Source organism: Mustela putorius, unplaced genomic scaffold (assembly GCF_011764305.1).
Source record: "Mustela putorius furo isolate JIRA1106 unplaced genomic scaffold, ASM1176430v1.1 tig00003871_pilon_pilon_pilon, whole genome shotgun sequence".
In the NCBI taxonomy this organism is placed as follows: domain Eukaryota; kingdom Metazoa; phylum Chordata; class Mammalia; order Carnivora; family Mustelidae; genus Mustela; species Mustela putorius.
In genome coordinates this window covers 14,327,279-14,353,432 of record NW_025422023.1, presented here as the reverse complement: position 1 = coordinate 14,353,432, position 26,154 = coordinate 14,327,279, and the positions used below count along the sequence as shown (strand labels likewise).

The 26,154-nt window shown below is 59.5% G+C and overlaps 1 protein-coding gene and 1 long non-coding RNA gene across 4 annotated transcripts in view; both read right to left on the bottom strand.

The window, feature by feature from the left end:
• Window positions 1-8,747, bottom strand: part of TBC1D22A (TBC1 domain family member 22A) — a 296,923-nt gene extending 288,176 nt beyond the window's left edge. For 2 of the 3 annotated variants that reach the window (XM_013047255.2, XM_013047256.2), the window contains exons 1-2: window positions 8,522-8,608; window positions 7,440-8,002 (exon numbers count right to left, since the gene is read on the bottom strand). In XM_013047255.2, coding sequence (XP_012902709.1) covers window positions 7,440-7,549 — 110 coding nt within the window. In that variant the 5' untranslated portion in view covers window positions 7,550-8,002; window positions 8,522-8,608. Of the gene's footprint in view, window positions 1-7,439; window positions 8,003-8,521 lie in introns of all 3 variants that reach the window. The other variant, XM_004775436.3, reaches the window with a different exon arrangement.
• Window positions 8,748-20,454: 11,707 nt separating this feature from the next.
• On the bottom strand, window positions 20,455-24,354 carry LOC101680670. The gene is made up of 3 exons (XR_201034.3): window positions 22,887-24,354; window positions 22,399-22,628; window positions 20,455-21,180 (listed from the first exon to the last, which is right to left on the bottom strand). It is a non-coding gene; the product is annotated as an uncharacterized LOC101680670 (long non-coding RNA).
• Between the last annotated feature and the right edge of the window lie 1,800 nt (window positions 24,355-26,154).

Here is a 26,154-nt window from a genome sequence, read left to right as displayed (position 1 = left end):
GCCCGAGGCCACCCGCCCTCCCAGGCAGTCCCACACGCAGCGCAGTTCGGGCACCGGGCAGCCAGGTCGGGGTCCAAGAAGGACCCGCAGCGCTAGCGGCTCGCAGGGCGGGGCGGCTGCCCCGGCGGAGGCGGGCTCACTCTCCGAACAGAAGAGGTGGCTCCTCCCCCACCCAATCAGACAGCCCAACGCCCTGAAAAGAGGAAAACACCATCACAAAGACATAAAGCTTTTCTCTCCCAGAGCCCGCCTGAATTCTGGAAGCTGAGTGCCCCAACACTCCTTTTAGGGCCCACCCCAATAGCACACCACATGGTCCCACCAGCTGGCTGGCTTCACCACCTGCAAACAGAGTCGCCGGAAAACAAGAGAAGCAGCTGCATCGGCACCCTTGAAAGGCCTGTCCCCCGTCTCCCATGTCCACAGTGGCACCGAGGGACCCGTCCCCTTTCCAAGACCCTGCCCTTCGCCCTGCTCTCCACACACATCATGCCCAACGCCCTGTGCCATCCCGGTCACCCTGCAGAGGGCTTTCCGTGAAGGATCAGGAGCTCACCCAGAGGACAGGGACCGAGCGCTGTTCGTCTCCTCGGGCATAAGCCTTAGGGCCAGCAAGCCTTATTCTGTCTTTCAGTTTAGGACAAATGTTTTCTGAAAGAAGGGTCCTTTCAAAACTGGAGCAAGGTAAGCGCGGGAACAAGTGGAGAGCTGCTCCACGGCACGGGTAAGAACCATACTGAGAGGGTCTGGCCACCTGCAGCATGGCCAAGCTCAAGTGCACAGGCTGTGTGAGAAGGAAGCCGGCAGATGACGGACATGCCCGCCGGGGCACAGGGCGCACACCAGGCCAGGACGGCTCCTCCACGGCACCGGCGGACTCCAGACCCTCGGAAGATGGACCCCAGGACGGGCAAAAGCACCCATACGGGCCCCAGGGAACAGAGCTAATGCCGTCGGGGTCCAGAAGTGTACGGCCCCAGACTGGCACACGTCCAAACTCAGAGGCGGCTCCCTCGCTCGGAAGCAGCAGGGCAGGGCACACGCAACCTTGGTGGCACCCTCCATGCAGGGAGGAACACACGTGGGCAGGGCTGCCACGGGGCCTGGTGCGCATGCTTCCAGGCCGGCTGTGCGAGCTACGGCGACAGCATCTGCAGCCCTTCATTTAGGCGACCGCAGACAGCCCACGCTGTTCTAACCACTGATGGCTACAGGCACCTCTGCGACCCTCGACACACTTGGGCTGGAATTTCCATGTTAACCCCGAGAAAAGAGGAAACAGCACTTCAGAATGGGGGAACAGAAAGACTAGGGATACTCAAAACGAAAGTCCCCCAAGTCCAGGGCCCCAAAAATGGGAAGAACCCAGGCTGCCCCATTCCCTCTGGGCCTCCCGACCCCTCTGCCTCTGGTCTGTGGAGGGAACATCAGGGCGAAGCCAGAAGAAGCTGTCCCTCTCCTCCTGAAGGAACCCCAGACTGCAAATCTGAGCACATGGGAACCAGGTTCCCCACCCGCTAGGTCTGAGGAGCTGGACGAGGGCTGAGCCCAGGGAGCTCTGCTACCTGCCTGCAGCCCAGGCTCCCCAGTCGGCAAACCCCCGGCCACAGGGAGGGTCGATGGCGCGCTACACGGCAGGAGCCGGCAGGAGAGAAGCGGCCGCGCAGGTGCAGTGTCACAAGGCCCGCACTGCCTCATGCGGGGTGTGGCACAGCACCCCGGCCCAGGACCTCTGTCCGCAGCCACACTCCCAAGGCTGGTCATCCCCGTGCCCAGTTGTGTGCACGATCCCATGCGAGGCCCGGGCCCCCCGAGCGGACCCGTGCTGCACCCCGAAGGGCCTGCAGGGCCAGACTCCACACTGGGCGCATCTGAACATGGAAAAGCTGAGGAGTGGTTGGAGACGGAGCTGCCCGAGAGGCCAGGGAGGGGCAGGTGTCCCTCATTGGCCCCGGGTCACTGCACCACTGTCCTTCTCCGTGCTGCACGCAGGCAGGGCTGGCCCAGGGCAGCGTGGGGAACAGAACAGAAGCGGGCTGCCAGGGCACTTCAACTGGTTCCCACCCATGACCTCCGACAGTGCCTTCACAGCACTCGGGGAATGGAATACTTCCTCTTGCTCTCAGCTCTTAAAAAAAAAATTTTTAATCGAAGTCATTAGGGATTTATTTAATCATTTCTGTCCACACTTAAAATTGACCCATAGGGGCACCTGGGTGGCTCAGTGGGTTAAAGCCTCTGCCTTCGGCTCCGGTCATGATCTCAGGGTCCTGGGATCGAGCCCCACATCGGACGGACTCTCTGCTCAGCAGGGAACCTGCTTCCTCCTCTCCCTCTCTCTGCCTGCCTCTCTGCCTACTTGTGATCTCTCTCTGTCAAATAAATAAATAAAATCTTTTTTAAAAAATTGACCCATAAAAGTCTTGACTTGCTACATTTGACAAATATATAAGAGAGAAAAAACATGACTCATATTTATTTTTCAAAATTATTTCCAGGCCAGCTAAAAGGCATTTAAATAACATGAAACAGGAGCACAAGAAACAAACAAGCAAAGGAACTGTGTACATAGCACCACGCACCCCGCCAGGGCTTCCCAGGCACTGGCACGGTAAGACCATCTCCACTCACAGACGGAGCCCAGAAGAGACCCGCCCGCGCAAGACACACAACTCCCCAGCTCCTCACGACCCGGGAAAAGAGGAATAAAAACACACTCCGTCCAAACAGCCACTTCAAAAATACAAGCAAGGAAATAAACAGGTTTCTAAAAACAAGAGCAAGCGGGGCGCCTGGGTGACTCAGTGGGTTAAAGCCTCTGCTTTCGGCTCAGGTCATGATCTCAGGGTCCTGGGATCGAGCCCCACATCGGGCTCTCTGCTCAGCAGGGAGCCTGCTTCCTCCTCTCTCTGCCTGCCTCTCTGCCTACTTGTGATCTCTGTCAAATAACTAAAATCTTTAAAAAAGAAAAAAAAAAAAAAAAAACAAGAGCGAGCTGGTCAGGGCAGCAGCTCCAGGCTCCCGAGAGAAGAGGCAGGGCCTCCGCCTAGTTCGTGGACCCAAGAAGACACAAGCTATGGGTGGAGCCCTTCCAGCTTTGCTCCCGCCCTTCAGGACTAACTGCACTCCGCAGAGGTGGGGGGGGGGGGGGCAGGAAGACAGATGCAAGTACCCGGTCCACATTCAAGGGCAGGACTTTGCAGGGCCGGGTGTGGAAGGCCACCCACAACCCCTCCCATCCAACGCCCCTCCCACACGCTTCTCCGACCACCCTCCTCCGGCCCAGGGGTTTTTTTGTGGCTGCTGTTAACAATCTGCCACATACAGCAGTTCAAACACACCCATTTATCATCTTAAAGTCTGGAGGTCAGAAGTCCAGAACAGGTCTCAGGGGGCTAAAGTCCAGGTGTGGCCATTGCTGCACTCATTTACGGATGCACTGGGGAGAGTCCACTTCCTACTCCCACAGGCTGTTGACAGAATTCTGCTTCCTGCGGTTGTAGGACCAAGGTCCCCGCCAGCTTCAGGCAGAAGGTCACTCCTGGGGCCGGAGGCCACCACACCTCCCAGGGCTCATGGTCTCTTCCTCCATTTCCAGAGCTGGCAACGGCCGACCAGTGTGTGGCTGCTGTAGATCCTGACCACTTGTCCGCGCTCGCTCCGCGGTCACCCAGGTCACCCAGGACAAGGTAATGTCTCAGGTTTTCCACAGACATTCCCTCTCCTTTGCCAGGTGACCTTGTTCTAGGCTCCAGGGATAAGGACATGGACCTCTTTGGGGAGCGCGACTCTGCAACCACACCCCATCCCTCCAGCCAGAACGCTGCGGGTCACCTCAACCCCAACAGCCGACGCTGGGCCGCAGGGAATCCACGCTCCAGCCGCAGCCCGAGGCAGAGCCAACCCCCCTCCGCCATCCACCCTGTCCTCAAGGACCATGAACAGGCCCGAGCGCCTCCCTTCAGTGCTTTCTCAAGGCTCTTTTCTGGGGCCTCCCAAGCCCTGCCCGCCTCCCACCGGTCTTCTCACAAGGCTCCCCGGCTCCCTTTCTCCTCCGCAGCTCCGGGGACCCCCGCCAGGCGTGCTCTGACGCCCATCCCGCATCTCCGCTGCTCCACGGGCTGCCCCTCTGCATCTCCAGGGCTGGGGTCAGGCATGACCTCTGCTGGAAGGGCGCGGCCTCGCACTGCCGCGGGGTCCTATGCTTCGGCCCGCGCCCCCGGGTGCTGACCTTCGAAGCACATACAGACGTGCTTGGGTCTCCGTCAGCCCTGCGCCCCCCAGAGCCACACTTCTTGGCTCAGCCTGCAGCACAGGACCTGGCACACGGAGGATGTTCTGGACGCACGAAGGGCCTCCCCCCCGCCCATGAGCGACGGCGGCCTGGTCAGTCTGTGGAGCGGACGTCTCACCAGCTCGGAGACGCCTCAGGCTGTGCCCGCCGGAAGCTGAAAGCGCTCTCCCAACACCGAGAGCTGTCCCCCGCTCTGGCTCTACCCCAAGCACCCGCGGCCTCGCCGGATCCAATCTGGGCCCTTCTGGCCGCCATCCCACTCACAAATGTCACCCTTCCCAGGCCCGCCGGCCACACCGCCTCCTGCGGAAAGAGCCGAGCCGCCCCAGCCACCGGCGGACCCACACCGGAGGGCTTGCTCGGATGGCGCCTCTCCTGGGAGGCCTGCTTTGGCCATCCTGGCACCAGGAACCCTGCCCACGCCACATGCCTCCGACCAGCCCTCCCAAGGCTCTGTCTGAGGCTTCCATCCCAGGATGACAGGTCCCCCCTCCCCACGGGTGATCTCTTCTTAACTGAGCCGTGTCTTTATTCTCTGACCTTCCCACGCCACTGCAAGCTCTGTGAGGGCACTGGTTCTGATCTGTTTGCTCACTGGTGTATCTCTGGAACTGTTATGGGCACTGAGTGCAGGTTAAACAAATAGCTACCAAAGGAATAAAATTTTCAAATTCTCAAAGCTGCTCCAAGAGGCTTTCTCTCATGCTCATCAAAGAGAACTAGACCCGACCAAATAAATATGCACCTGGAGATCCCAGCCGCTCAGGACAAAGCCAGCTTCTTCCGGTTACCCTGGCAGAAGCCCACGGCCCCGAGCTGACATAACGTGGGGACAGTCACACAGAGATTAGTAGAAAAAAAAAGGCTGAAACCCAGACCACAGAACCAAGTCAAAGATGCTTCCACCGTATCAAAGAGCCGGCCTCATCCGGAAGAGGAATTTCTAAGGAAGCTCCCGCCAAGAAGACGACCGAAGAGCCAGCGTGGGGGGCTATTGCCAGACCACCTCTCACGCTGTGGGAGACCCTGGCCAAATCACTACTCCCTCCAGGGGCGCCTGGTGGCTCAGTGGGTTAAAGCCGCTGCCTTCGGCTCAGGTCATGGTCTCAGGGTCCTGGGATCGAGCCACACATCGGGCTCTCTGCTCAGCAGGGAGCCTGCTTCCTCCTCTCTCCCTGCCTGACTCTCTGCCTGCTTGTGATCTCTGTCTGTCAAATAAATAAATAAATAAATCTTAAAAAACAAAAAAAAAGAAAGAAAGAAATCACTACTCCCTCCAGGTTAACCCGGAAGGCGGGCCGAACCATCACCATTTATCAGCATCAACAGTGCACAGGGCAGAAAGGCGCCTCCGGACACCCACAGCACTCACGGTGTGGAGAAGAAAACGAGCACACGCCAACGATGCGGAGTTTGATACACAAACAGGACTTCGGCTCAGACGGTGGGAAAACACGCTAGGCTTTACAAGGAGGTGCCCTGGAGGTGACTTTGAAAACTAAAAAAATAAAATAAGCCAGGCACAGGGGAGGAGAGGGGGGCAAAGAACATTCTGAGCCGCTCGGAGAGCACGGAACGGACAGCGGTATCACGCAGCCTGGACAGCAGGGGACCTGCGAGTCACGCAGTACCACGGAGGGCGATGTGGCTCCAGAATCGGGCAGGGCTCGGGTTATGAAGGGCTTCCTATGCTCCTCCACATGGCACTTCAGAGGAATCACGCAAGGGCCTTCACCCGAGCCAGCCTCAGGGAGCGTCAGCTGTGAGACAGTGTGCGGCTTTGGATCTCCGAAACACTAGGGAGCTGCCACACTTGCAGGCCACCAAGAATCGTGCCGGGCAAACAGTAAGAGCTCAGTGACCACCTGCCATTATTGTCGCAAGGACATGTGATGAGGGAATGATTGCTAACGAACTGGTAAAGGCTACGCTGTTGAAAGACCCTTAATAGTTCTGTGGTCTGCGGTGAGTCTGTTCGCCCTCCGCTCGGGTCCACACTCCAAGAGCGAGACGATCCTGGGACGCACTGAAAGGGCCGGGAGAGCCGCCGGCAGCGGGCCAGGACTCCGCCAGCGCTGTGCTCGTGCAGAGAAGGACGAAGGACGCGGCGATCGCCACAGGAAGTGAGCTACTGACGGCCGAGAGAGCCGGCCTTCGCAACCCCTCCTGGAGCCCAGAACAGCAGCACCGCCAGGGCCAGACCGCAGGAGGCGCGGGGCACAGGCCGCTGGGCAGGCCTTTCCAGCAGGCCCGCCCTCTCCTCTGTGCCCTGCTCTCTGCAGGGACAGCCTCTGGCAGCTCTCCAAGCCTCCATTCCAATCTGTAACACGCAAAAACGCTTAAGACACGCAGAGTGCCAAAATCAGAAGGAAACGGAAGTCTGTGTCGGGTGACCCAGAACCTCACAGAAGCTGGGGCCCACGTGAGCTTCCCGTGCCCATCATACCATGAAAGATACGGATCCTCCCGTAGCTCTGCAGGCTTGGAGTCCAAAATCAAGCTGCGGGCACGGCCATACTCTCTCTGAACTCCTCAGGGACGACCCCTCCTTGCCCCTTCTGGCTTCCGCTGGTTGCCTGGGACCGTTGGCCTTCCTGGCCTTACGAACGCACGTGGCAGGAGAGCTTCTGTGTGAACGCACGGCCCCAACCTCCGCCTCCGTCTTCACATGCCATCTTCCCTACCTCTGTCTGTGTCCACATCTCCCTCTTCTTTTAAAGACATCAGTCCCTGGACGAGCAGTCACCTAACGCAGTACGACCTCATTTTAACTTGATTACCTCTGCCACGGTGCTATTCCCCAATAAGGTCACGGTCACAGGTTTCCAGGTGGACATGACGGGGCGGGGGGGGGGGGACAGTACTGAACCCAACACAAGGACAAACTACCACGAGGCACAGCCATGGGTCCAAGCGTTATTCACCACGATAACTGCACGCCGCAGCTCGACTATCCCTGGAGCTCGGCTGGCTAAGAATCAGTTTCTTTAGACTGAGGAGGAACCAAAACCTCAACGCCGAACGGCAACACACAAAAGCTCTCCTGCCCCGTGGCTCGCTTCTCCCAGAGTCTATGCTCTGGAGCGCACGTCTCTGTCACTGCTGGGACCTCCCATCCTCCGCCCTGCCAGAATTTTCACATCACCTTGACCCTGACGTTGGTTTTGAAGAAAGCTCTTTTCTTCCTCCATCACGCACAACCCCGGGCGTGAAGCGGGACCTCTGGCCGCCTCTGCCCATCCCCTCTGAAGTCATGTGTCTGAGTGGCCGGTAACTCACTGCTACCAACTCCCAAATCTCTGACAACAGGGACGTTTCTGGCTGAACACAGGAGTTCCAAGTTCACAGCTCTGCCGCCCGCCCAGTGCGGGCCCTGTGCGAGGTCTAAGAACAAGCCGGGCTTAGAAACGGTCGGGGGAGGAACTCGGACACCAGGGTTCCTAACGTCCAGTACTCGGACGCTGGTTTCCAAACAGAGTGACCGCGTCTGGGAATCCTGGCGGCTGCTTCCTCCAGTCCGATCGCCAGCCGCTGGCTCCTCGCAGGCACTGTCCACGCGCTGTCTTCACGCTGCGGCCCGGCCAGCGCTCAGCGACGGGCGGATCAGGACTTCGGAGCCCGACAGCTCCCAGGGGGCACCCAGGCCACTGCGTGCGCTTCCTTTCCGGGCGGGTGGTGCTTGTTCTTTCCGTCGCTTGCTCCCTGCTGCTGACTCAAGAAAGCAGACGGTTCTGAGGCCAAAAGTGGGGCTCGTGGAAATTCCCCGGGCGTCTCAAAGCCCCCGGAGCGACTCCTCGGCGAGGCTGCGCGGCCGGCCGTGCGCAGCGCGGACAAGGAGGCCATTCAAGCGGGCCGAGCCGCCACGCCCCCTCGCAGAGGCCGCCGCCCGGCTAGCGCGGCCCGCCCCGGGCAGTCCCGCACTCACCCAAGTCCTCGCATCGCGACCCGAGCCGGCCCCTCTCGGCGCCGCGGGGAGCCCCGGCGCCGCCCGGGGGGACCGGACCCTGCCCGTGTCGGGACCCACGACCTCGACGTACGCGCAGCCACCGCCTCCCAGACCCGGCGCTCGGCCCCCTGCGCCCCCGACGCCCCTCACGTCCCCAGCCGTCCTCCCGCAGCCCAGGCCACCGTCCCCAGACCCCCGACTGCCCCCGCAGCCCAGCGGGCCTACGCGCCCACCTGACCTCTGACCCCTGACCCCGACCCGGCCTCCCCCGTCACACCCACCTGCCCGGGACTTTGCTGCTGCTGCGCTTCCAGAACTGCTTCCTGGCCCCGTCGCTGGCCATGGCCCCTCCTCATCCCTCAGACCCGCGGCCCCGACACCCCTAGCGCGGCCGGCCGGCCCCGGCGGTCCCTTCCCGAACCCCGGGTGGCCCCTCCGCGGTCCCGGGACGCCCGAGCCCGGAGCCTAGAGGCTCTTCCGCCTCCTTCCGGAAGTTGTGCCTACGCGCGTCCGGAAGTCCCGCCTCCGTCCCCGGCGCGCACGACGCACGGCGCGGGCGCTGACGCAGTTAGAGGGCGACGCGCGGGAGGCGGGGGGTGGCTGCGGCGGGGGGTGGCGCGGTTAGGGGTGGACGCGGCGGGAGGCTGCGGGGGGGTGGCTGCGGCGGGGGGTGGCTGCGGCCGGGGGGGGCTGGGCGGGGGGTCTCGGCGGGGGGTGGCTGCGGCGGGGGGTGGCTGCGGCCGGGGCGGCTGGGCTCGGGGTCTCGGCGGCTGACGGGGGCCCACGCCCGGCTCCGTGCTCCGCTGCTCGGCGAGGCGGCGGGAGGGGCGCCCGGGGCCGTGCAGGGGGCGGCGGGGCGGAGCCCGGGGGCGCGCGGAGCCCGTGAGGGCGGAGGGGTCCGCGCCGGGGCGGCGGCGGCGGCGGCCCGGTCGGTCGGTGGGTCGGTCGGCCTCGGCCTGGGCTCGGGACCGCGGAGCCGGCGTCGGGCCCGCGCGGGGCGCCCTGCTCGGCCGGGGCCTGCTTCGCCGCCGCCGCCCGCCGCCCGCCGGGGCCCCCGCGCCGGGGCCCGCTCGCGCGCGCTCCGAATCCCAGGAACGCAGACGGCTGCGGGGCGCCGGGGCACGGCCCAGGCCTCTGCCTCCGGCCCGGGTCCGGATCGCAGGGTCCCGGGGTCGAGCCCCGCGTCGGGCCCCTGCCCAGCGGGAGTCGGGCCCCCCGCCCGCCCCTCGGCCTGCCTGGGGTCTGGTCAGTAAATAGGATGGTTTGAAAGAGGGCGACGCCGTCCGCGCTGGTGGCGGCCGGCGCGGTGCTGGGTGCGCTGGGCTCACACGCCCGCCGAGGTCACTGCCACGTTCGTTTGCTGCGACTGGACACGGCGCCGGAGGCCGGGGGTGACCCGCGCCGCGCGCACTGATTTCTCTGGGTCGCAGACCGGGGTCCGAGCGCCGCGGCCGGCCGGGGTCAGGGCCGCCTGCAGTTCCGCTCGTGGGAGCCCCTTGGCCCACGGCCGCCGGTCCTCCCGCGGAACAAATCGGATTCCGTCTGCTTTCCGACGCCTCCTGACGTCGCTCCTGCCGGCTGCGAGCTTCGGCGCCAGGAGCTCTACAGGCCGGCCGCGGCCCCATGCCGGCCGCCCCAGAGCCTGCCCCTCCTGGAACAGCGGAATGGCGCTCACCTCTGGGACACCAGGTCTGTGCCCTTCGCACAGCGCCTCGCATCCGCCCTGCAACACGGACGCCGCGGCAGTAGCCTGGGAGACCGTGCGGGGCGCGGCCCAGGTCTCCCGCCTCTGAGTGTTGGGTGGATGAATGACAACCGTGGGAACTCTCCGGGCAGCCCCTTTTGTCTCCATAAAAACCAGGAATCTTCCTGGGGTGATGTCAATGGGTCCTTGGTGATCCCCCAACTGACACACACTCGGTAGGCCCTCAGGGCTCCTTTGCTGCATGGCCTGATGAATTCTTCCAGGATCCTGTCCTCACATGACCTCGGGGATCACCAGAGATCTTCCGATGAAGTGTCGGTGGATCCTCAGGGACTCGCTGACGCGGCTCAGGCAGTCTCCTGGGATTCTCTTCTCCTGAAGCTCAGAAAGGCCCCAGGGATCTCTTCCCAATGTATAGCCCCGAGTCCTCAGAAATCCTCCTCAGAGACTGGCTCCGAACAGACTCCTGGGTCCCCTATGGACGTCACAGGGGAGCTAAGGAGTTCTCCGCAGCACTTCTGGCTCGTTCCAAGAATCAGTGAGGTGACAGCAGGACAAAGATGATAGAAGTAGAGTTCACAGAGAAAAAATGGACATAGTCCGCGACCGGCTGGATGCAATTATAGCATCTTAGATCGGTTGTCCCTATGGCTTGAGGATGCTTTCCTGCCTCGTGTCTCCTGGGGGAAGGAGCAAGACTGACACCAAAACTGATGGTTTTCAGTGGGCTTCAGGACCCACTGAACAAAGGGTTAGTAGTGCCAGTGACGGAAGCAGGAGAGCAAGGGGTCAGCCTGTTTGCAGCCTCCATTTATAATGGGTTTAGGATGAATTGCGCCGAGGTCACAGATGTAAGGCTTCAGCCAAGCATGAAGTTAGAGGACAGATTCGTCTCCAGATAAGGGATGGGAGGACCCGCCAGGGCAAAGTCACAGGAATACGTCCGCATCGTGAGCAACATAAAGCAGAAAGCCAAGAGGAGACCATCCCAGAAATGGATTTTGGCCAGGGGGCATGGTAGGGTTAGGATGTGAACAAAGCATTTAGTAGAGGTCCAGGTGTAGAGACCAAAGCATAGCAGATCTAGAGTCTAGGAATGGGATGTCTGCAGGCATTAAGCAGGAAAGATGCAAGAACCAGAATGACTGACTCGGAGCCTTTGGTATTCATGTGTGCAACACGTAATTTTTAAAGATGTATTTTTTTATTTGAGAGAGTGCATGGGGGATGGAGGCAGGTGGCGGGGGTGGGAGGGAGAAGCAGGCTCCTGGCTGAGTGCAGAGCCCAACACAGGGCTCAAACCCGTGACCAGAGATCTTGACCTGAACCAAAGAGTCAGAAGCTTAACAGACCGAATCACCCAGGCACCCCTTGCAAAAAATAATTACTGAAAATTTATTCATTTGAGAAAGAGAAAGACCATGAGACTGGGAGAGGAGGAGAAGGAGAAGCCCCACTGAGCTAGGCACCCAACACAGGGCTCAATCCCAGGACCCCAGGATCATGACCTGAGCCAAAGGCAAATGCTTAACTGCCTGAGCCCCCAGGTGCCCCAACAAATAATCTTTGAGCAGCAAATACAAGAAGCTTACTTTCACTAAGATTTAAGCTAATGAAAATTAAATGCAAGAAATGCCGTTTCACACGTAACAGATGGGCTAAAACTTAAAAAATCTGTCAATGCCCAAATTGACAAGGATGTGGATTTGTGAGCAGTGCAGAATGAACTGATTCACTGCTGGTGGGAGTACAAGTTGATTTAGTGATTCTCAACAGCCATCTAGCCATCTCTAGTAGTTAAGAATGCATATACTCTACAGCCCAGCAATTCTACTCTTGGTGTGTACCTTAGAATAACTTGCCCAAGTGTGCAAAGACAGGAACATGAACAGCAACATGCTGCTACAGCCGGCAAGGGAGGGTTATAAAGTCATCTATGAGAGAATTGACAAAATGATACATATTTATGCTATAGGAGGCTGTATGGTAACGAAATGAATAAATTAGTTCCATGTATCAACACAAATCAATGTCACAATATTAAGTGAAAAAAAAAAGTTGAGTATGAATACGTGTGCTATTTAATTCCATTTTTTAGAGTTAAAAAAATGCTAAACACTAAATTCAGGAGAGGGGTCGCCTCTGGTGGGACTTTGATCAGTAAGTAAGGAATTCAAGAGGCTTCAGTTTTATTGTTATGCTTTATTTCTGGTGGCAGAGGGAGTACATGCCACTATTGTTATATTACTTATGGGTTCTCCCATGTATATAATGTGTGACAGCCCATGACTAGTACAGAGCTCTTACTGCGGTGTCTGTGACCACACTCCTGGAAAAGGATGAGACACTGAATGAGCAGTGTTCACTAAGAGGCATGGAGGGGTTGGGGCGATCGATAAGATCTGTGACTGTCGTTTAAGGCAAGTGGGGGTGATAGAACAAAATGCAAGGAGTGGTTCCGGGGAGAGGGAGCATTGCCGCTGCAGCAGGCAGACAAAAGTTTAGAGTGCTGGGTAACAGGTGAGTCTTTGCCACAGCTGCAAGTGATGTAGGTCGGGTTCCCCCAAGAGACAGATGCTTGCATGTGGGTGGCTTCCTAGGGATGAGAGGTTGAACGGTAAGGGGCCCCGGGCCCTGCAGAGATATCCTGAATTGGGACCAGAGTGTGGGGCCTTTGCACTGTGCACAAACCAGTCATTGCAGGGCTGCCCCTTGGCGGCGGGGGGCAGGGGAGCATGCAGCTGTGGGCAGCTCCATGAGGGACTTCTCTGAGCCATCAGCAGCCAGCACTCCCGGCCACAGAGGAAATGAAAGCCTCCGTCCTCGGGGTGAACCTGGACAGCACACCGTAGTGGTGACTGCAGTCCACCTTGGCACCACTCAGACCCCCGAGTGTCACAGGGGTCACCATTGGAAGAGCATCTCCAGGTTGCTGCCTGCTTCCTTTTGTGGAAACTTACAAGAGGAGGGTTGACATAATCTTGGAGCCACATCGGTCAATCACTCTGTGCCCCGCCCACTTCCTATTCCTCTGCCCATACCCACTGCAGACTCCCTCTGCAGAGGGAATCTCTTGCAGATTCTGGACGAGCTACCTGGTGGGGTGACCCAGACTGTCGTCCTAGAGGCTTCGGACCCTCGATCCTCACACCCCTTTCAGCCCACAGCTGCCGTACTTGTCCACATGCCATCAAAATTGGGCAGAAAGGCCAGTTCGTGTAGGTGCCAGACATGTTCTCCCCTGGCCCCACTGGGCAGTAGCGCCCCTACCTCCCCAGGTGGCCGCAGAGAGACCTCTTTCTTCACCTGGCTAGTCTGCTGGCCCGAGGAGCCGTGACTCGACATTGAATCAGACTCTTACCACATCCTTTTCTGGCAGCATTCCCCCTCTGGGGCTCGGGACCTCTAGAAGAGGACGCAATTGTGAGAATGGCAAACAAAAGCGGATCCGGTCCTGCGTCCCTCCCCCTACTTCCCACACCCATGTCTTTACTTAAAGGGGTCACGGGCACATAGAGCGCCCTGATTCAGGGACTATCAACTCTGAGCTGAAAGGAAGTGTCATTGCTCTGTCTGGCAGCAGCTTCTGGGCAATGCAATGTATGTGGGAGGGCCCACGTGTCCCCCTGCCACAGGCTCACCACTACCACCTCCTTTGCTGTAAGTGGGGCCCCTGGACCAACACGAGTTTGCACAGAGCCTGGAGGCTGGATCAGACTCCCTGAAACCCACACACAGGGCACATGTCCGTGAATCACTGGGTCCTACTGCCTCCACGCACATCCCCCGTGACTAGCCTACGCACAGGGGATGCCAGCGAGTGTAATCTGGCCGGGTGTCCGCTCCCAGCTGGGACTGTTGGGTTCTGCTACTGAAGAATGGCGGGCGGGGTATCGGTGGACAACAGCAGTGTGTCCCAGCCTCACAGGGTGTGCCATCAGCTCCCACCTCTGAAACCAGTGAGGAAAGACGGGCAGTGTCAGCCTCCACCGCAGGGATGTGGACGTGTGGAATCCGCTGCTGCCAGGGTGAGGCTTGGGAGCACTGAGTCGTGTCCCTCCCCACCTGTTTCATGGCTCAGGCTGTGTCCTCTGTCTCCCTTCTCTCCAACTCACCAGCGCGCCCCAAGGTCAAAGGCCTAGCTTGGATGATGCCTTCAATGGGGAATAACAGGGCGTTGGACTAGAGCGCTTTAAATCCACAAAAAGGCCAGAGGCAGGCAGCTGGTGGGATGTTCTGTTGGCTGAGTCACTCGGTGCTGTAGGGGACTCTGAGGTGCGCACTCCCCCAGCACCCAGGTACCCAGTCCCCACCGCAGGGAGGGCTGGTGCTGCCCATGCCCAGCCCGGGCTCTCTGGGAACCATCTGTCCTGCGTCCAAGGGGGCTGCCTCACCGCCAGGCCAGCCCGGGCCCTGTAACTGGCCGGTGTGGGGAGACAAGGACCTAGCCCCCTGTTCTCACCTCATGCCACCCCGGAAGGGCTGTCCCAGCTCTGGGCTCTCCAGGCGGGACGGATCGGACAAGGTTATCGTGCCGCGTGGCGTCCAACCTCCGCTCGTCGCATCCTGCCCCGAGTCCCTCACTCGCTCACAGGCACGGCTCCCAAGGGCACCCTTGGGATAGCCGTGTATGTGCTAGTCAGGGCTTCCTGGGGAAACAGAAGCAAGGCGGGGCGTGGATATGGAAATATGTTATAAGGAATCGGTTCCCGCGGATACGGAGGCTGAGAAGTCCCACCACCCAGTGCCTGCAAGCCAGAAGGAGGGAGAGCCGGCCGGGGAAGGTGAGCTTAATCCCAGCCCAAGCCGCCAGGCAGGAACAGGACAAGTTCCTCCTCCTCCCCCTCCCTCCCTCCGTCCCCGTATTCAGGCCTGAGGCCCACGCGTGCTGGGGAGGGCCGGCCACTTTCCCCTTTTTCTCCGAGTCTGCCAGTTCGAACTCAAATTTCACCCGGGAACACAATGCAGATACACCCGGACGGAGTTACTCCTGGCACACCATGGCCAGTCTGTCAAGCTGACACATGAAATCACCCAAGAAACCTCCTCCAGGGGCCTTTCCTCAAATCCACTGGCTCAGACGAGACTAATACAACCGAGCTCAGGCTTGCGGCCTCACGGTCACAAGATGGTGTCCCAGCTCCTCTGCCACGTGCTCACGCCAGTGTCCCAGCTAGACGGGGAGGGAAGGAGGCCCAAGGAGAAAAAGAAAAAACGACCTCTCCCCCCAAGTCCTGTTTTATCCAGGAAGGGCAGCCCGCAGGCAGTTCCTTAGGAGGCGGGACTGAGTCCGGCCCTGAAGGAGAGACCGGTCACCAGGGAGAAGCGGCCGCTGGCTTGGACTCACTAGAACTTCCCCTCGGGGCGGAGGATAGGTCACTTCCCATCGGAGCAAAAGGTCTCAGCTAGGAATTCAGGCTGCTGTTTGCAGGGAGGCGGCCAATCGGCGGGTGGGAGACGCCAGAGGCACCGGGAAGGCTCCCAGGGCGTCACCTAGAACTCAGAAAACAGAGCCTCCACTCCTGACTCCCAGTCCCACGCCCACGGCTCCCCACCGCCGCCCACACCCCTGCAGCACACCTACCTTGGCCACCCCAGACACCAGGGGGAAAAGGCCCCCAGCTGCCTCTGTGGGAGCAGAGACAGGAGACAGGAGCCAAATGAGACCACTGACCGGAAGAAGGAAGGGGGAAGTGCCCAGCCCACCGAGTCCTCACACAGCACCCTATCCCACCACCCCGGGCTTCTCTGTCCTTCGCCTTCACAGACAGCTGGAGGCAGCCCCCCCCACCCCACCCCAGCTGGAGGCAACCCCCACCCCACCCCAGCAGGCAACCCCCCACCCCCACCCCAGCTGGAGGCAGCCCCAGATGGAGGCCCCCCCCCCCCACCCCACCCCAGATGGAGGCCAGGCCCCCCCCCCCACCCCCACCCCACCCCAGATGGAGGCAGCCCCCCCCCCCCCCCACCCCAGCTGGAGGCAACCTGGAGGCAGCCCCCCCACCCCACCCCACGCCCAGGGAGCCTGCTTAGTCTGAGGGAGGCCTGCGCGTCTGCGGGGTGGGATCCTCTCTCTGCCGGGGTCCCACATAGCCTCTTGTGGCCAAGAGACCTCAGACTGAGTTTTCTGCTGAGCACTAACTCCTGCCTTGAAGAGGAAAAAAGCAAACAAATTCGCATTCATAATGACCCAGAGCAATACAGATGCCCTAAAATCTTAGTCGACTTCTGTCCATCCACCTCTGGTCAGTTCCAAGGACTGGCATCCAAAACCAAAACTCTTGCCAATGGGGAGAATTCAAACCAGAAACTTCTGTGTCCCAGCAGGAGGCCATGGGATTTGGCCTGAACACCCCATCCAACCATCATCTGGTGGTCCCCACGAAGGGGGTCTGGGAAACAAAGGCTGCCCTGGTGAAGTACCAGGCCCGGGCACTGGGCTGCAGACTGCATCCCCAGAAGCACCGCACAAGAGAGGGCAGACCCTCTTGCCCAGAGGCTTACCTCTGAGGAGCTGCTTGAGACAGGCCCGGGGCTGGGCTGGAAGTCCTGTCAGCCTCCACCCCAGGATTTCCCTGCTAACCCACCAGCCTGCCCGCTCAGTTCTCATCAGCTTGGCTTGAAGTGAAGTCTTGGTTTTCTTGACCCTCGGCCATCCGGGAGAGGCAGAAAGGATCTCTTCTCAGCCAAGTTAATTGTTCAGGCTTCTCTGCATTTGGATAGGCCAGTTTCAGGCCTGTGATGCCTCGATGTGTCTCTCAGGAGTTTGCGGAGCGAGCCACCCCAGCTACAGGCTGTGCGGGCTCCGGCTGACATCCCAGATAGCCCACGCCCCTGAGTGCAGAGGAGACAGTCCTGTTTGTACGGGTCTCCCAGGGCTGCCGAGGCCGATGACCGCCAGCTAAAGTGCTGAAAACAGCTCAGCTTGTTTCCTGCAGTTCTGGAGCTCAGAAAGTCCAAATACAGGGTCACAGAAGGACTAAACTCAGGGCGTGGACAGGGATGCCTTCCTTCTAGATGCTTCCTTGCCTCCCCAGCTTCTGGCAGGCACCGACGGTCCCTGGCTTGTGGCCTCTGCCTGCATCTGGAAACCTCCAGCCTCTACCTCTTCCCACTCCAGTTCCTCCCAGACCCTTCTCACAAGGACCCGCTCAGATCACGGAGCACCACCGCTCCCTCTCCAGGCTCTCAAATTAATCACGTCCGCAAGCTCCATATGAAGTAACACTCTCAGGGTCCGGGGGGGTGGGGAATGCAAAGATATTTGGAGACCATTATTCAACCGACTATGATCTTTCATGACATCTAGCAAAAGTTCCCAGTTTTCCCCCGTGAGTGACGGAGCTCTCCTTCCTGCCCCTGCCCCTCACTCAACTTGGCCCTTTACAGAATTCAGGGTCTGCCCCCAGACACATCCCACTTCCTAGTACAGAACTCTGCATGAGTTAGGATATTGGCAGTTGCAGGAAATAGAAAATCCAGCTTAGATGGGCTTATGCTATAAATTGTTTTTAATTTTATTTATTTACTCATGAGAGACACAGAGAGAGAGGCAGAGGGAGAAAACCAATGTGGGACTCGATCCCAGGACCTTGGGATCATGACCCAAGATGAAGGCAGACACTCAACCGACTGAGCCTCCCACGTGCCTGGGCTTACGCTGTAAAGGGAATTTCTCGGTTTTCACAGCTGAGCAAGCCCAAAGGTGAGTGGGAGTCTGGAGAGGGGCTGGAACAGGACAATGGCCCCCTTGAGGTTCCAGGGTGCTTCTGTGGGCCACCTGGACCATGTGCCCACCCTTGAACCAATCACCGTGGCCAGGAAAGGCCACACTGGTGTACGGGAGCATAAGGGATGATGGGAGCCCATCTTTCCAAATACTGTGGCTGCTACCCAACAAGGGAGGAGTGGGTGGATGCTGGGGCCCCAGTGGTTATTACACGCCCAAGGTGGGAGCCGTGTTGACACACTGATTGATTTAATGGCCTAAAAGTGCTGACTTATTTGTCAACATTTTTTGACTGGACAAAATATACATACGATACCGGGCACAGTGTGAATATATGGAAATCTCACCAATATGGATGTAGAAGGGGGTCTGGACGGCTCGGTCCAGTGGGCATCCCAGACTCTCGATCTCGCCTCAGGTCTTGGTCTCAGGGTCGTGAGTTCAAGCCCGGTGTCAGGCTCCAGGCTGCTCGTGGTGTCTACTAGAAAAAAATAAAATAATAATAATAATAAATAAATAAATAAGGAAGTAAAAGTCCCCAATAGGAAACAGTCCAATTTTATATTTTTAAGATTCTATCCATTTATTTGAGCGAGAGAGAGAACGAGAGAGAGAACATGAGAGGAGAAAGGTCAGCAGGAGACGTAGACTCCCGCCGAGCAGGGAGCCCGATGCAGGACTCCATCCTGGGACTCCAGGATCAGGACCTGAGCCGAAGGCAGACGCCCAACCAACTGAGCCGCCCAGGCGTGCAGAAATAGTCCAATTTAAAAGATTAAGTGCATTTTTTAAATGTTTTGAGGGAACCGACCACGGGACACATTTAAGAGGCAAGGCAAGAGCCAAGTGAACAAATCACAATGGACTTTGGCAATTTTTACAAATTAAAAAAATCAAGAACACGCCCCTTACAGACAGACCAACGAAGAGGAAAACAGGCAGCGGGAGCGAAAAGGAGGGTCCCCTATGGGCGGCTCCGTGTGACCAGAAGCATCTAGAGCCCTGAACACACGTGTGCCTCGACCCTGCAATTGCCTCCAGAGGAATCATCCTAAGAAACAGTGGGGCGAGAGAGCCAAGGTCCGTGCCCATGGGGTTCACCGAGCTGCCAACGGCGGGGAGCCGGCAGCCGTCTGAACAGGAGAGTGAGGAAACCCCGACGCGAGGGGTGAGACCCCCATGTCACAGGGTGAGTGCAGCCTTTAGAAACAAAGACGTGCATCTGCACTTCCTTTTTATGGAGAAAAGTGGACAGCTAAGTGGAAAAGGCAGGTGGCAACCTTTGTTGGAAAAAGTCTTACCTGCAGACCCGGAAGAAAAATTCTGGAAGGGCATCGCGTCAGTTACAGTGCCCCCGGATGAAGAAAGCGTAATTCAGCTGATTTAAACAACTACGGGGCTGGATGCGGTGGGTGCTTGGCGAGTCCGCGTGGGAGGAAGGCTTGGACACGGCTGCAGCCCCGGCGCAGACGTGCTTCTCTGCATGGGTCTCAATTCTGTGCCCCTCCAGGCGGAGACCTTGTCCCCCAGACTGCCTAGTCACAGGGCCTGCCCGCTCTCCCCTCCGCGGGACAGTGGGAGTCTCGCTTCCCAGAGCTTCTCTCCGAGTGAGGAGGGGACCCTCCGGCCCACCTTAGACTCAGATCACCTGCTAACCCAAAGCAATCGCTCGGCCAAGGAGGACAGCCTCACTCGGAAGACGCCGACGCGCTCCCGCTGGCTGCCTCCGGATGGAAGGATAGCAGGAGGCTGTTTGTTTGGAAATATTTTGTATGTTAAGAAACTTCCAGAAATCTTTCCAGGCTTAACTTCCACATGTAGCATGTGATCTGCGTCACTCCAGTAAAATTCCCTCTTACTGACCCCAGCCACCGTTTCTTCGGACACTCCTCGCTGTGTTTCCTGTGTATTTGCTGTGGACAGAGTTTGAGTATTTCTGCTTCGTATGCAGCCCTGCCCCGTCAGAGAATCTCTTCTTATTTCTGATAGTTTGTCTTTTTTTTTTTTAAACTTATCAAATAAGTTAAAATGTTTTTATTATAAAGAAAACTAAGAAGGCAGAGATCACGGAAGGCGTTGCCTGATGAACCTGGGAATGACCGCTGGACTTCAGGGACGAGAGAGGTCAGGGCAGGTGTGCACTGCAGGAACCGCTTTGACACCTCCTGCCCGGTGACTCGTCCTGGAGCTCCCAGATTGTTCTCTGGACACCCTGATGTGGGGCCAGTGTCGTCCTGCACCACTGGGTGTGCAGGTTTTGGGATGACAGGCAGTAATCGGCCCCTTTCCCATGGGAGACGCTGCAAGACATGAGCTGGGGAAGGTTGGGGCCACGTTCCCTATGCGTGGAGAAAGGGGCAGCAGATGAGGGACAGGAGAACAGCCCAGACCTGGCCGTGCTGGAGCCCCCCCTGTCCCTTACCCACGCAGAGGCCCATCACTCCTGCGGCAGCCGTCCTGGGAACTGTGGCAGCCCACCGGGAGGCAGGTATGGGGCCAACCCCAGACAGCCTCAGCCAGGGTGGGCTCTGAGACCCGGGCATGTCAGACCCACTGTAAAGCAGTGGTCACAGCTCAGTCCTTGGGGGTGGAGGGAAAAGAAAGCCATGCTGCCCTTTCTACTCACCTTCCCAGCAAAGAAGGAAAGAAATTAAATTTGCTCACATTTAGAATATGAACTGATAGAGGTCCATGTACATAATTCATAAATAAATATGTACAGATTTGTCTTCAAAAAATTTTTTTACCAATAGACATGGGAAATAAAGTTAGAAAACTTCTGCTACAAACTGTTCTTTATTTCTACATCATGTTCTACTGCCAGTAAGTAACTGCCACCTCTTTCCTTCTAAAATACAAAATGCCTCCCCTCCCCCCCACCAGGCCTGCTCGGTGGGATTGCTCCATGCAAGACGGGTTTTCCAGCAAATGGGAAAGGTGTTACACTTACACCTGTTCAGCATCTCTCCGGAAAGGGTACCGTCTGGCACGCCAGTCCCCAAACCCTCATTCCCCACACAGAGGCTGTGCCCAGCCTGGTACATTGGATCTGCTCCAGCCTGCTTGCTGCCTTGAATTGAAGGTGACAAAGTTCTCAGTGCAGAAAACGGGGACAACCTGCCCGTGCTTCCTCTAAGACGGTCAGCGAGTAAACGTTTCCTCCTGGTTCCAGGGTTGGGGCGAACATTACAGTCCAGAAACTTCGATGGGCTCAGGTGCACAGGGAAGAAAAGCAGTCAGAAGGGCAGGGACTGCGGCCGCCGGAGAGCAAGGCGATGCCCCAGCACAGGCACAGAAACACGCTCTGGTCATGCTAGGTGCACCACAGAACACTAGTCCAAGTTATTTGTTCTTTATAGCCCGGAAGCTCAGTGAACTGCACTAAAATTAAATTCCAGAATCTGATGTTTATCCGCCGGCTTTGTGACAGGTGCGCGGGCACGCTGTGGGGCCACTCCTTGTCCTCCTCCTCCTTCCAAAATGACCTGTAGATACGGCTGACTCTTCTGAAACAGGACAGTAGCTGCTCAGCCGCATCTCTCTGAGACACGGTGGGGGGACGGGGACAGCCCTTCTGGGGAGGTTAGGCTCCCTGGTAATGTATCTGAAGACGCCCCCTGCTCAAGGGACCAAGACCCGGGGCAGAACTGCTGTCAACTGACCCTCGGGCCCCATCCCAGGGACTTTGGCAATGCCTCGGCCCCTCCATCACTGTGTGTGCCCAGGCACAGGCAGGACCTCAGGGGACAGACTCAGGCAACAGCCGGGAGAATCTCAGTGCGGGAACTTCCCGGTCAACCTCCTACGGCACACTCAGTCCCTCTCGGCTCGGCTCTCGCCTAGCTTCCCACGTCCCGCCCCCTCCACACCTTCAGCCCTGTGGTCCCACGTCTCCTGCCCCTACCCCCTCCACCCCCCTCCACCCCCCCCCCCCCCCACCCCCAGGCCTTCAGGATCTGGATCCTCCCAGACGCTGGGGAGCAAAGGCTCTGTGGGAGGCGAGTCCTTCGCTGCAGCTTCCACCCGTGACCTCTAGATGGCGCGGAGCGAAGGTCTGGGCCACCGTCCGGCCAAGAAGAGCAGAGGCCAGAATAGAAGAAGGCAGAAGGTTTGCTGGAAGTGGGGCCGCTGCACTTGAAAGGAGATGCCTGGGTGGAGTCCCAGAAGTCCTGTGGGAGCCCGGCCTGGGGACACCCGTGCCCAAATCCTCCAGGTCTCCCTGGGTCTGGTAGCCCGCCCTGTGCCCCAGACACAGGGACAGCCAGGGAGCCCGAGACCGGGACCACCCCCCACCCCCCACCCCCCCCAGGCCTTGAACGTCAAGCTGCGTGCAGGAGGTGCTGCCGGCAGGGGCAGAAACCCAGGCCAGCCAAGCAGGCACGAATAGGGTCCCTGGTGGGGGTCCATGATGCCAGGCATGCTGCCAGCAGGCAGGGCCAGCAACAGCCCCCGGGCCCCGAAGCTGCTGCCGAGACGCCTCCCCTGCCTCGCTCCTGGCGTAGAGCGGGCTGCACCTGCAACCTGGCCCCTCGGCTCAGGCTGCGGGGGTTTCTGGTAGGCGACAGGCTCCCACCCCACCCGGCCTGGACCCAGGGAGAGAGCGCGGGAGGAAGGAGGTGGGGCACTTCGCCTGCTCTCCTCTGAAGCCCCGAGAAGCTGCTGGTGTGGGACTGGTGGCTGAACGGGGGCTTCCCTGTGGGCTCTCAGCCCCGGGGGTCACTCACTCCTGCGAGCCGTCAGAGCCCGGCTGGAACCCCACGTCCAGCAGCAGCAGTGGCCCCTGGGGATTTCGGGCTCCGGGCCAGGAGCGAGCCTCGTCCGTCCTGCCCTGCTGGCTTCCTTCTTTCCTCGCTCGCTCCTGTCAACCACTGACCCCAGACGCTCCTCCACGGCCGCCCGCCTCGGCCACACCTGGTGTCTGAGCGGCCTGGCGTCCTGCCTGAGCACAGCTGGGCTGTGGGAACAGACAGTGGGCCTGAGTCATCATACCCATGCGGACGAGGGGCTGGGGGTGTGTCAGGGACCGAAGCACCGCACAGGTCGCCCAGGGCCCATGTCCCCTCCTCTTCTGCGCATTCCCCCGCGTCCCAGGTATGGTATCATCACTCACTGTAACCCGGTAACGACGCCAGAGCCGGCCAGAGAGCTGGCTGGGGTCAGGCAAGCCCAACTCCGTGGAACCCAGCTCAGCCGGCCTCTCCCTGGGCCTCACCTTCCACATCTGTGAAACGGGGGTGGTAACCAATCCTCCAAGGATCTCACAGGTTCTTCTGGATGCCTGCACCTGCTGTCGGCAGCACCAACAGACCCCGACTCAGAGGCCCTTTGCTGCCAGTGGCGATGGGGGTGGGGGGAAGGGGCAGCCTGGTAACAGAGCATCCTTTAAATGTCCCCCCGAGGATCTGGATTCGCACTGTGACTCATGGTCATGCTGGCTTCCGCCCGTTTCCTTATTGGAAGAAGACGGTAATGAAAGGGTGATTTTTTTTTTTTCCTGCAGTTTAAGCAGGAGACAAAGGAGGCTCTGTGCACCCAGAGACTTTGCCCTTCCTGCTCGCTTTCTGCTTCCAGGGACGTCACAAGGTTTACGGAGAAAAGAGCAGGCAAAGGCCGGGAACCTCACAGCTACCGGAGCGGCCAGCGTCCCGGAGCCCTCTCCTCCGCGCAGCTATTTTGCCGACGGGCAAGCTGAGGCCCGGAAGTGAGCGCTCTATCTAAGGCTGAGCTGGGCTGAGCCCCAGCCCCGGACTCCCAAGCTGGCGGGGGCTACTGCTCCTCCGCCCCAAGAGGAGGCCACCCCCACGGGGGAGGTAGGACAGAGGATAGAGGCAGAGGTACAGCTCCTCAGAAGGGGGAGCGGTGCTAACGAAGGGGTGGGGTCTCTCCCAGGCCCTTACCCCTGGTTCTCGGGTTCTGCGGGGGCTACAGGGCAGAAGATCAGAGGGGCGATTCCCAGAAGGCCCACTCTGCTTCCTGACCTTCCGAAGCACTTGCCCACAGGGAAGCCCAGCTGTCTGGGCCCTGACCACTGAGACCACACTTCTTTTTAAAGGGGAGAGGGGTGGTTTGGGATAAATAAAAAAAAGTATATTGGGGGCCCCAGTGTCGGCAGGAAAGGCCCTGCGTGACCATCTGGCTTCCTGCACGTCCTTGCATGCTTTCAAGGGAATTAGGGCCCGGCAAGGCCAGGGGAACGGCCCCCGCTCACCTGGCTGGCCCCCAGAGCAGCCCTGGGCCAGAAGACAGCCCTCAGCACCCAGCCAGGGCTCCCCTCACACCAGTCACCTGTGCGGCTCAGGGACACTGGCTCACAGCAGCAGAGACATGTCGCCGGCTCTAGGCCAGGCCCCGTGCAGGCAGCCGGGTGCCAGATGGCCTCTGGGGCTGGGACAGGGATCGGAGGCCCCCAAGCCCAGGTACAGAGCAGTCCAGTGCCCGGACTCCGGACCCTGGGTGGGACAGGGCAAGGCAGGACCCCACTGTGCCTCGCTGGGCAGGGTGAGGACCTCCCACCACCTGATCGGCCGGGGAGAGTGTGGACTGCAGGTCCTCGCCCCCAACCCCACCGAATCGGGATCTCTGGGGGCCGTGTGCCCCCGCCTCCGCACGCCCTCAGCCTTGGGTCATGGGCAAGCAAGAGGCAAAACTGGGCATGTCCTCAGGGGCAGGGCACCCCCAGGACTCCGCCTACCCGTGGAAGAACGTTTGGTGTGGAATTTTCCATGACCCACAAAAGTGCAGGGAGGCTGAGGCCGATCGGCTGGCCCCCGCTCACGTGCAGCTGCTAATTGGCGCAGCCTGTTCTAGTTCCGCTCCAGGCCTAAATGAGGTCACCCACCCCGTGCTGCCTGAGGCGAGCCCAGCGGCCCAGGCCGTGCCTGGGGGAGGCCGGGAAACGTGGGTCAGGCCAGCTGAGGGTGACTGTCCACGTGAACTGGAAAGCCTGGCCAGGATGTGGGAGGAGCTGGACACCCAGGACAGGCAGGTGGTCCCGGGGGCCTGCTCTGTGGGGCACGTTCCCGGCCAAAGGGGTCATTGGTGGCTCTGAGTGGGGAGAAAGGTCAGGGCGGTTCCGGCGGTCAGGGGAGGCCACACCTTGGAGCGTGGGCTGCAGACCCTGGCTGGGCCTTCAAGTCACAGGCCTGCTCCATGTTTACTGCCGTTTTGAGGGGCTGCCAAGCTGTTGCTCAGCAGCCGCTCCATTTTGCCTCCCCGACCCACCCCCCCAGCAATGCACGAGGGGTCCGTCTCTCCGCGTCACACCAACCCCTGTTACTCCCCAACGTCCTGTTGCAGCATCCCAGGGGCCGTGGCGCGGTCATCCACGGCGGTTCTGACTCACATCCTAACAACACGGAGCTGCTTCTCCCAGGCCCCCGGCCATTGGCAAATCTCTGTGGTGGGTACAGGATACAGGTTTGACTTCTCTCGGCCATGATTCTCCATGGAGTGGCTGTTTCAGGTCTCCGTTTTGCCACGGGGGCTGTGGTCTCGCGAAAGCTGTTCTGCAGAGCCCACCGTCAGACTCCGGACCGGGAGCTTTCTGGAGAGCTGTCCCAGCTCAGCTCCTGCCTGTGTGCACCCTCCCCTGTCCGTGGCAGACATCACTAATCGATCAAGCACCGGAAAGCCCAGTGATTCACCCACCCGGCCCCTCTGAATATGCCCTTTGTTGGGGTGTCTGCCCTTGAGGAACTCGCTCACGAGCGGGAAAGGAAAGGGACGGACACGGGTCTCCAGGGGCAGAAGCAGAAGCCTGGAGTGGGACAGTGGGCGCCAGGGATGATTAGGGCTGGTTCTAGGCAGAGGAGACACAGAGGCAGTGGTTGGGATTCGGGAGGCTAGTAAGGAACACTCTTCCCACATTCAGAACCAAGTGAGAGACGAGACCCAGGAAGCCAAACCCGATCAGCCCGTCGACTTTACTACGGATAAAGCCGGGCTGAGCCGGGCTGAGCCTCACGGAGACAAACCCTGGCGCGCACCAGGGGGGCCGTACTCCGAAAGACAGGTGAGGACAGGTGAGGACAGGCGCCGGCCAGGACGTGCGGAGATGGGGACCCCCCAGCCCTGCTCGGGGTGGGGACCTCTAAGTGGGACCTCGCCGCTGGGGAGAACAAACCCAAACCGTTCTGAGAGTTAGTCTGTAACCCAGGAACGGCACTCCTGGGCACGTACCCGACGGCACTGGCAGCGGGTCCCCACAAAACCTTGCGCACGGAGGTTCGCGGCAGCCAGAGAGTGCCAACACCCCTTGAGGAACTGCTGACGGCTGGCATCCCGCGTGGTCCGGCTGACGGCAGCAGGTGCCATTCGCCCGTGCCAAGGAGGGGCCCCCACGCGCACTCCCACAGGGATGATTCTTGAAAGCCTGACGCAAGGGGAAGGGAACAGTCACAAAAGCCCCCACGTTGCGTGATTCCATCCATAGGAAATGTCCAGAAGAGGCAATTCTGTGAGGACAGAAGGTAGACCGGGGG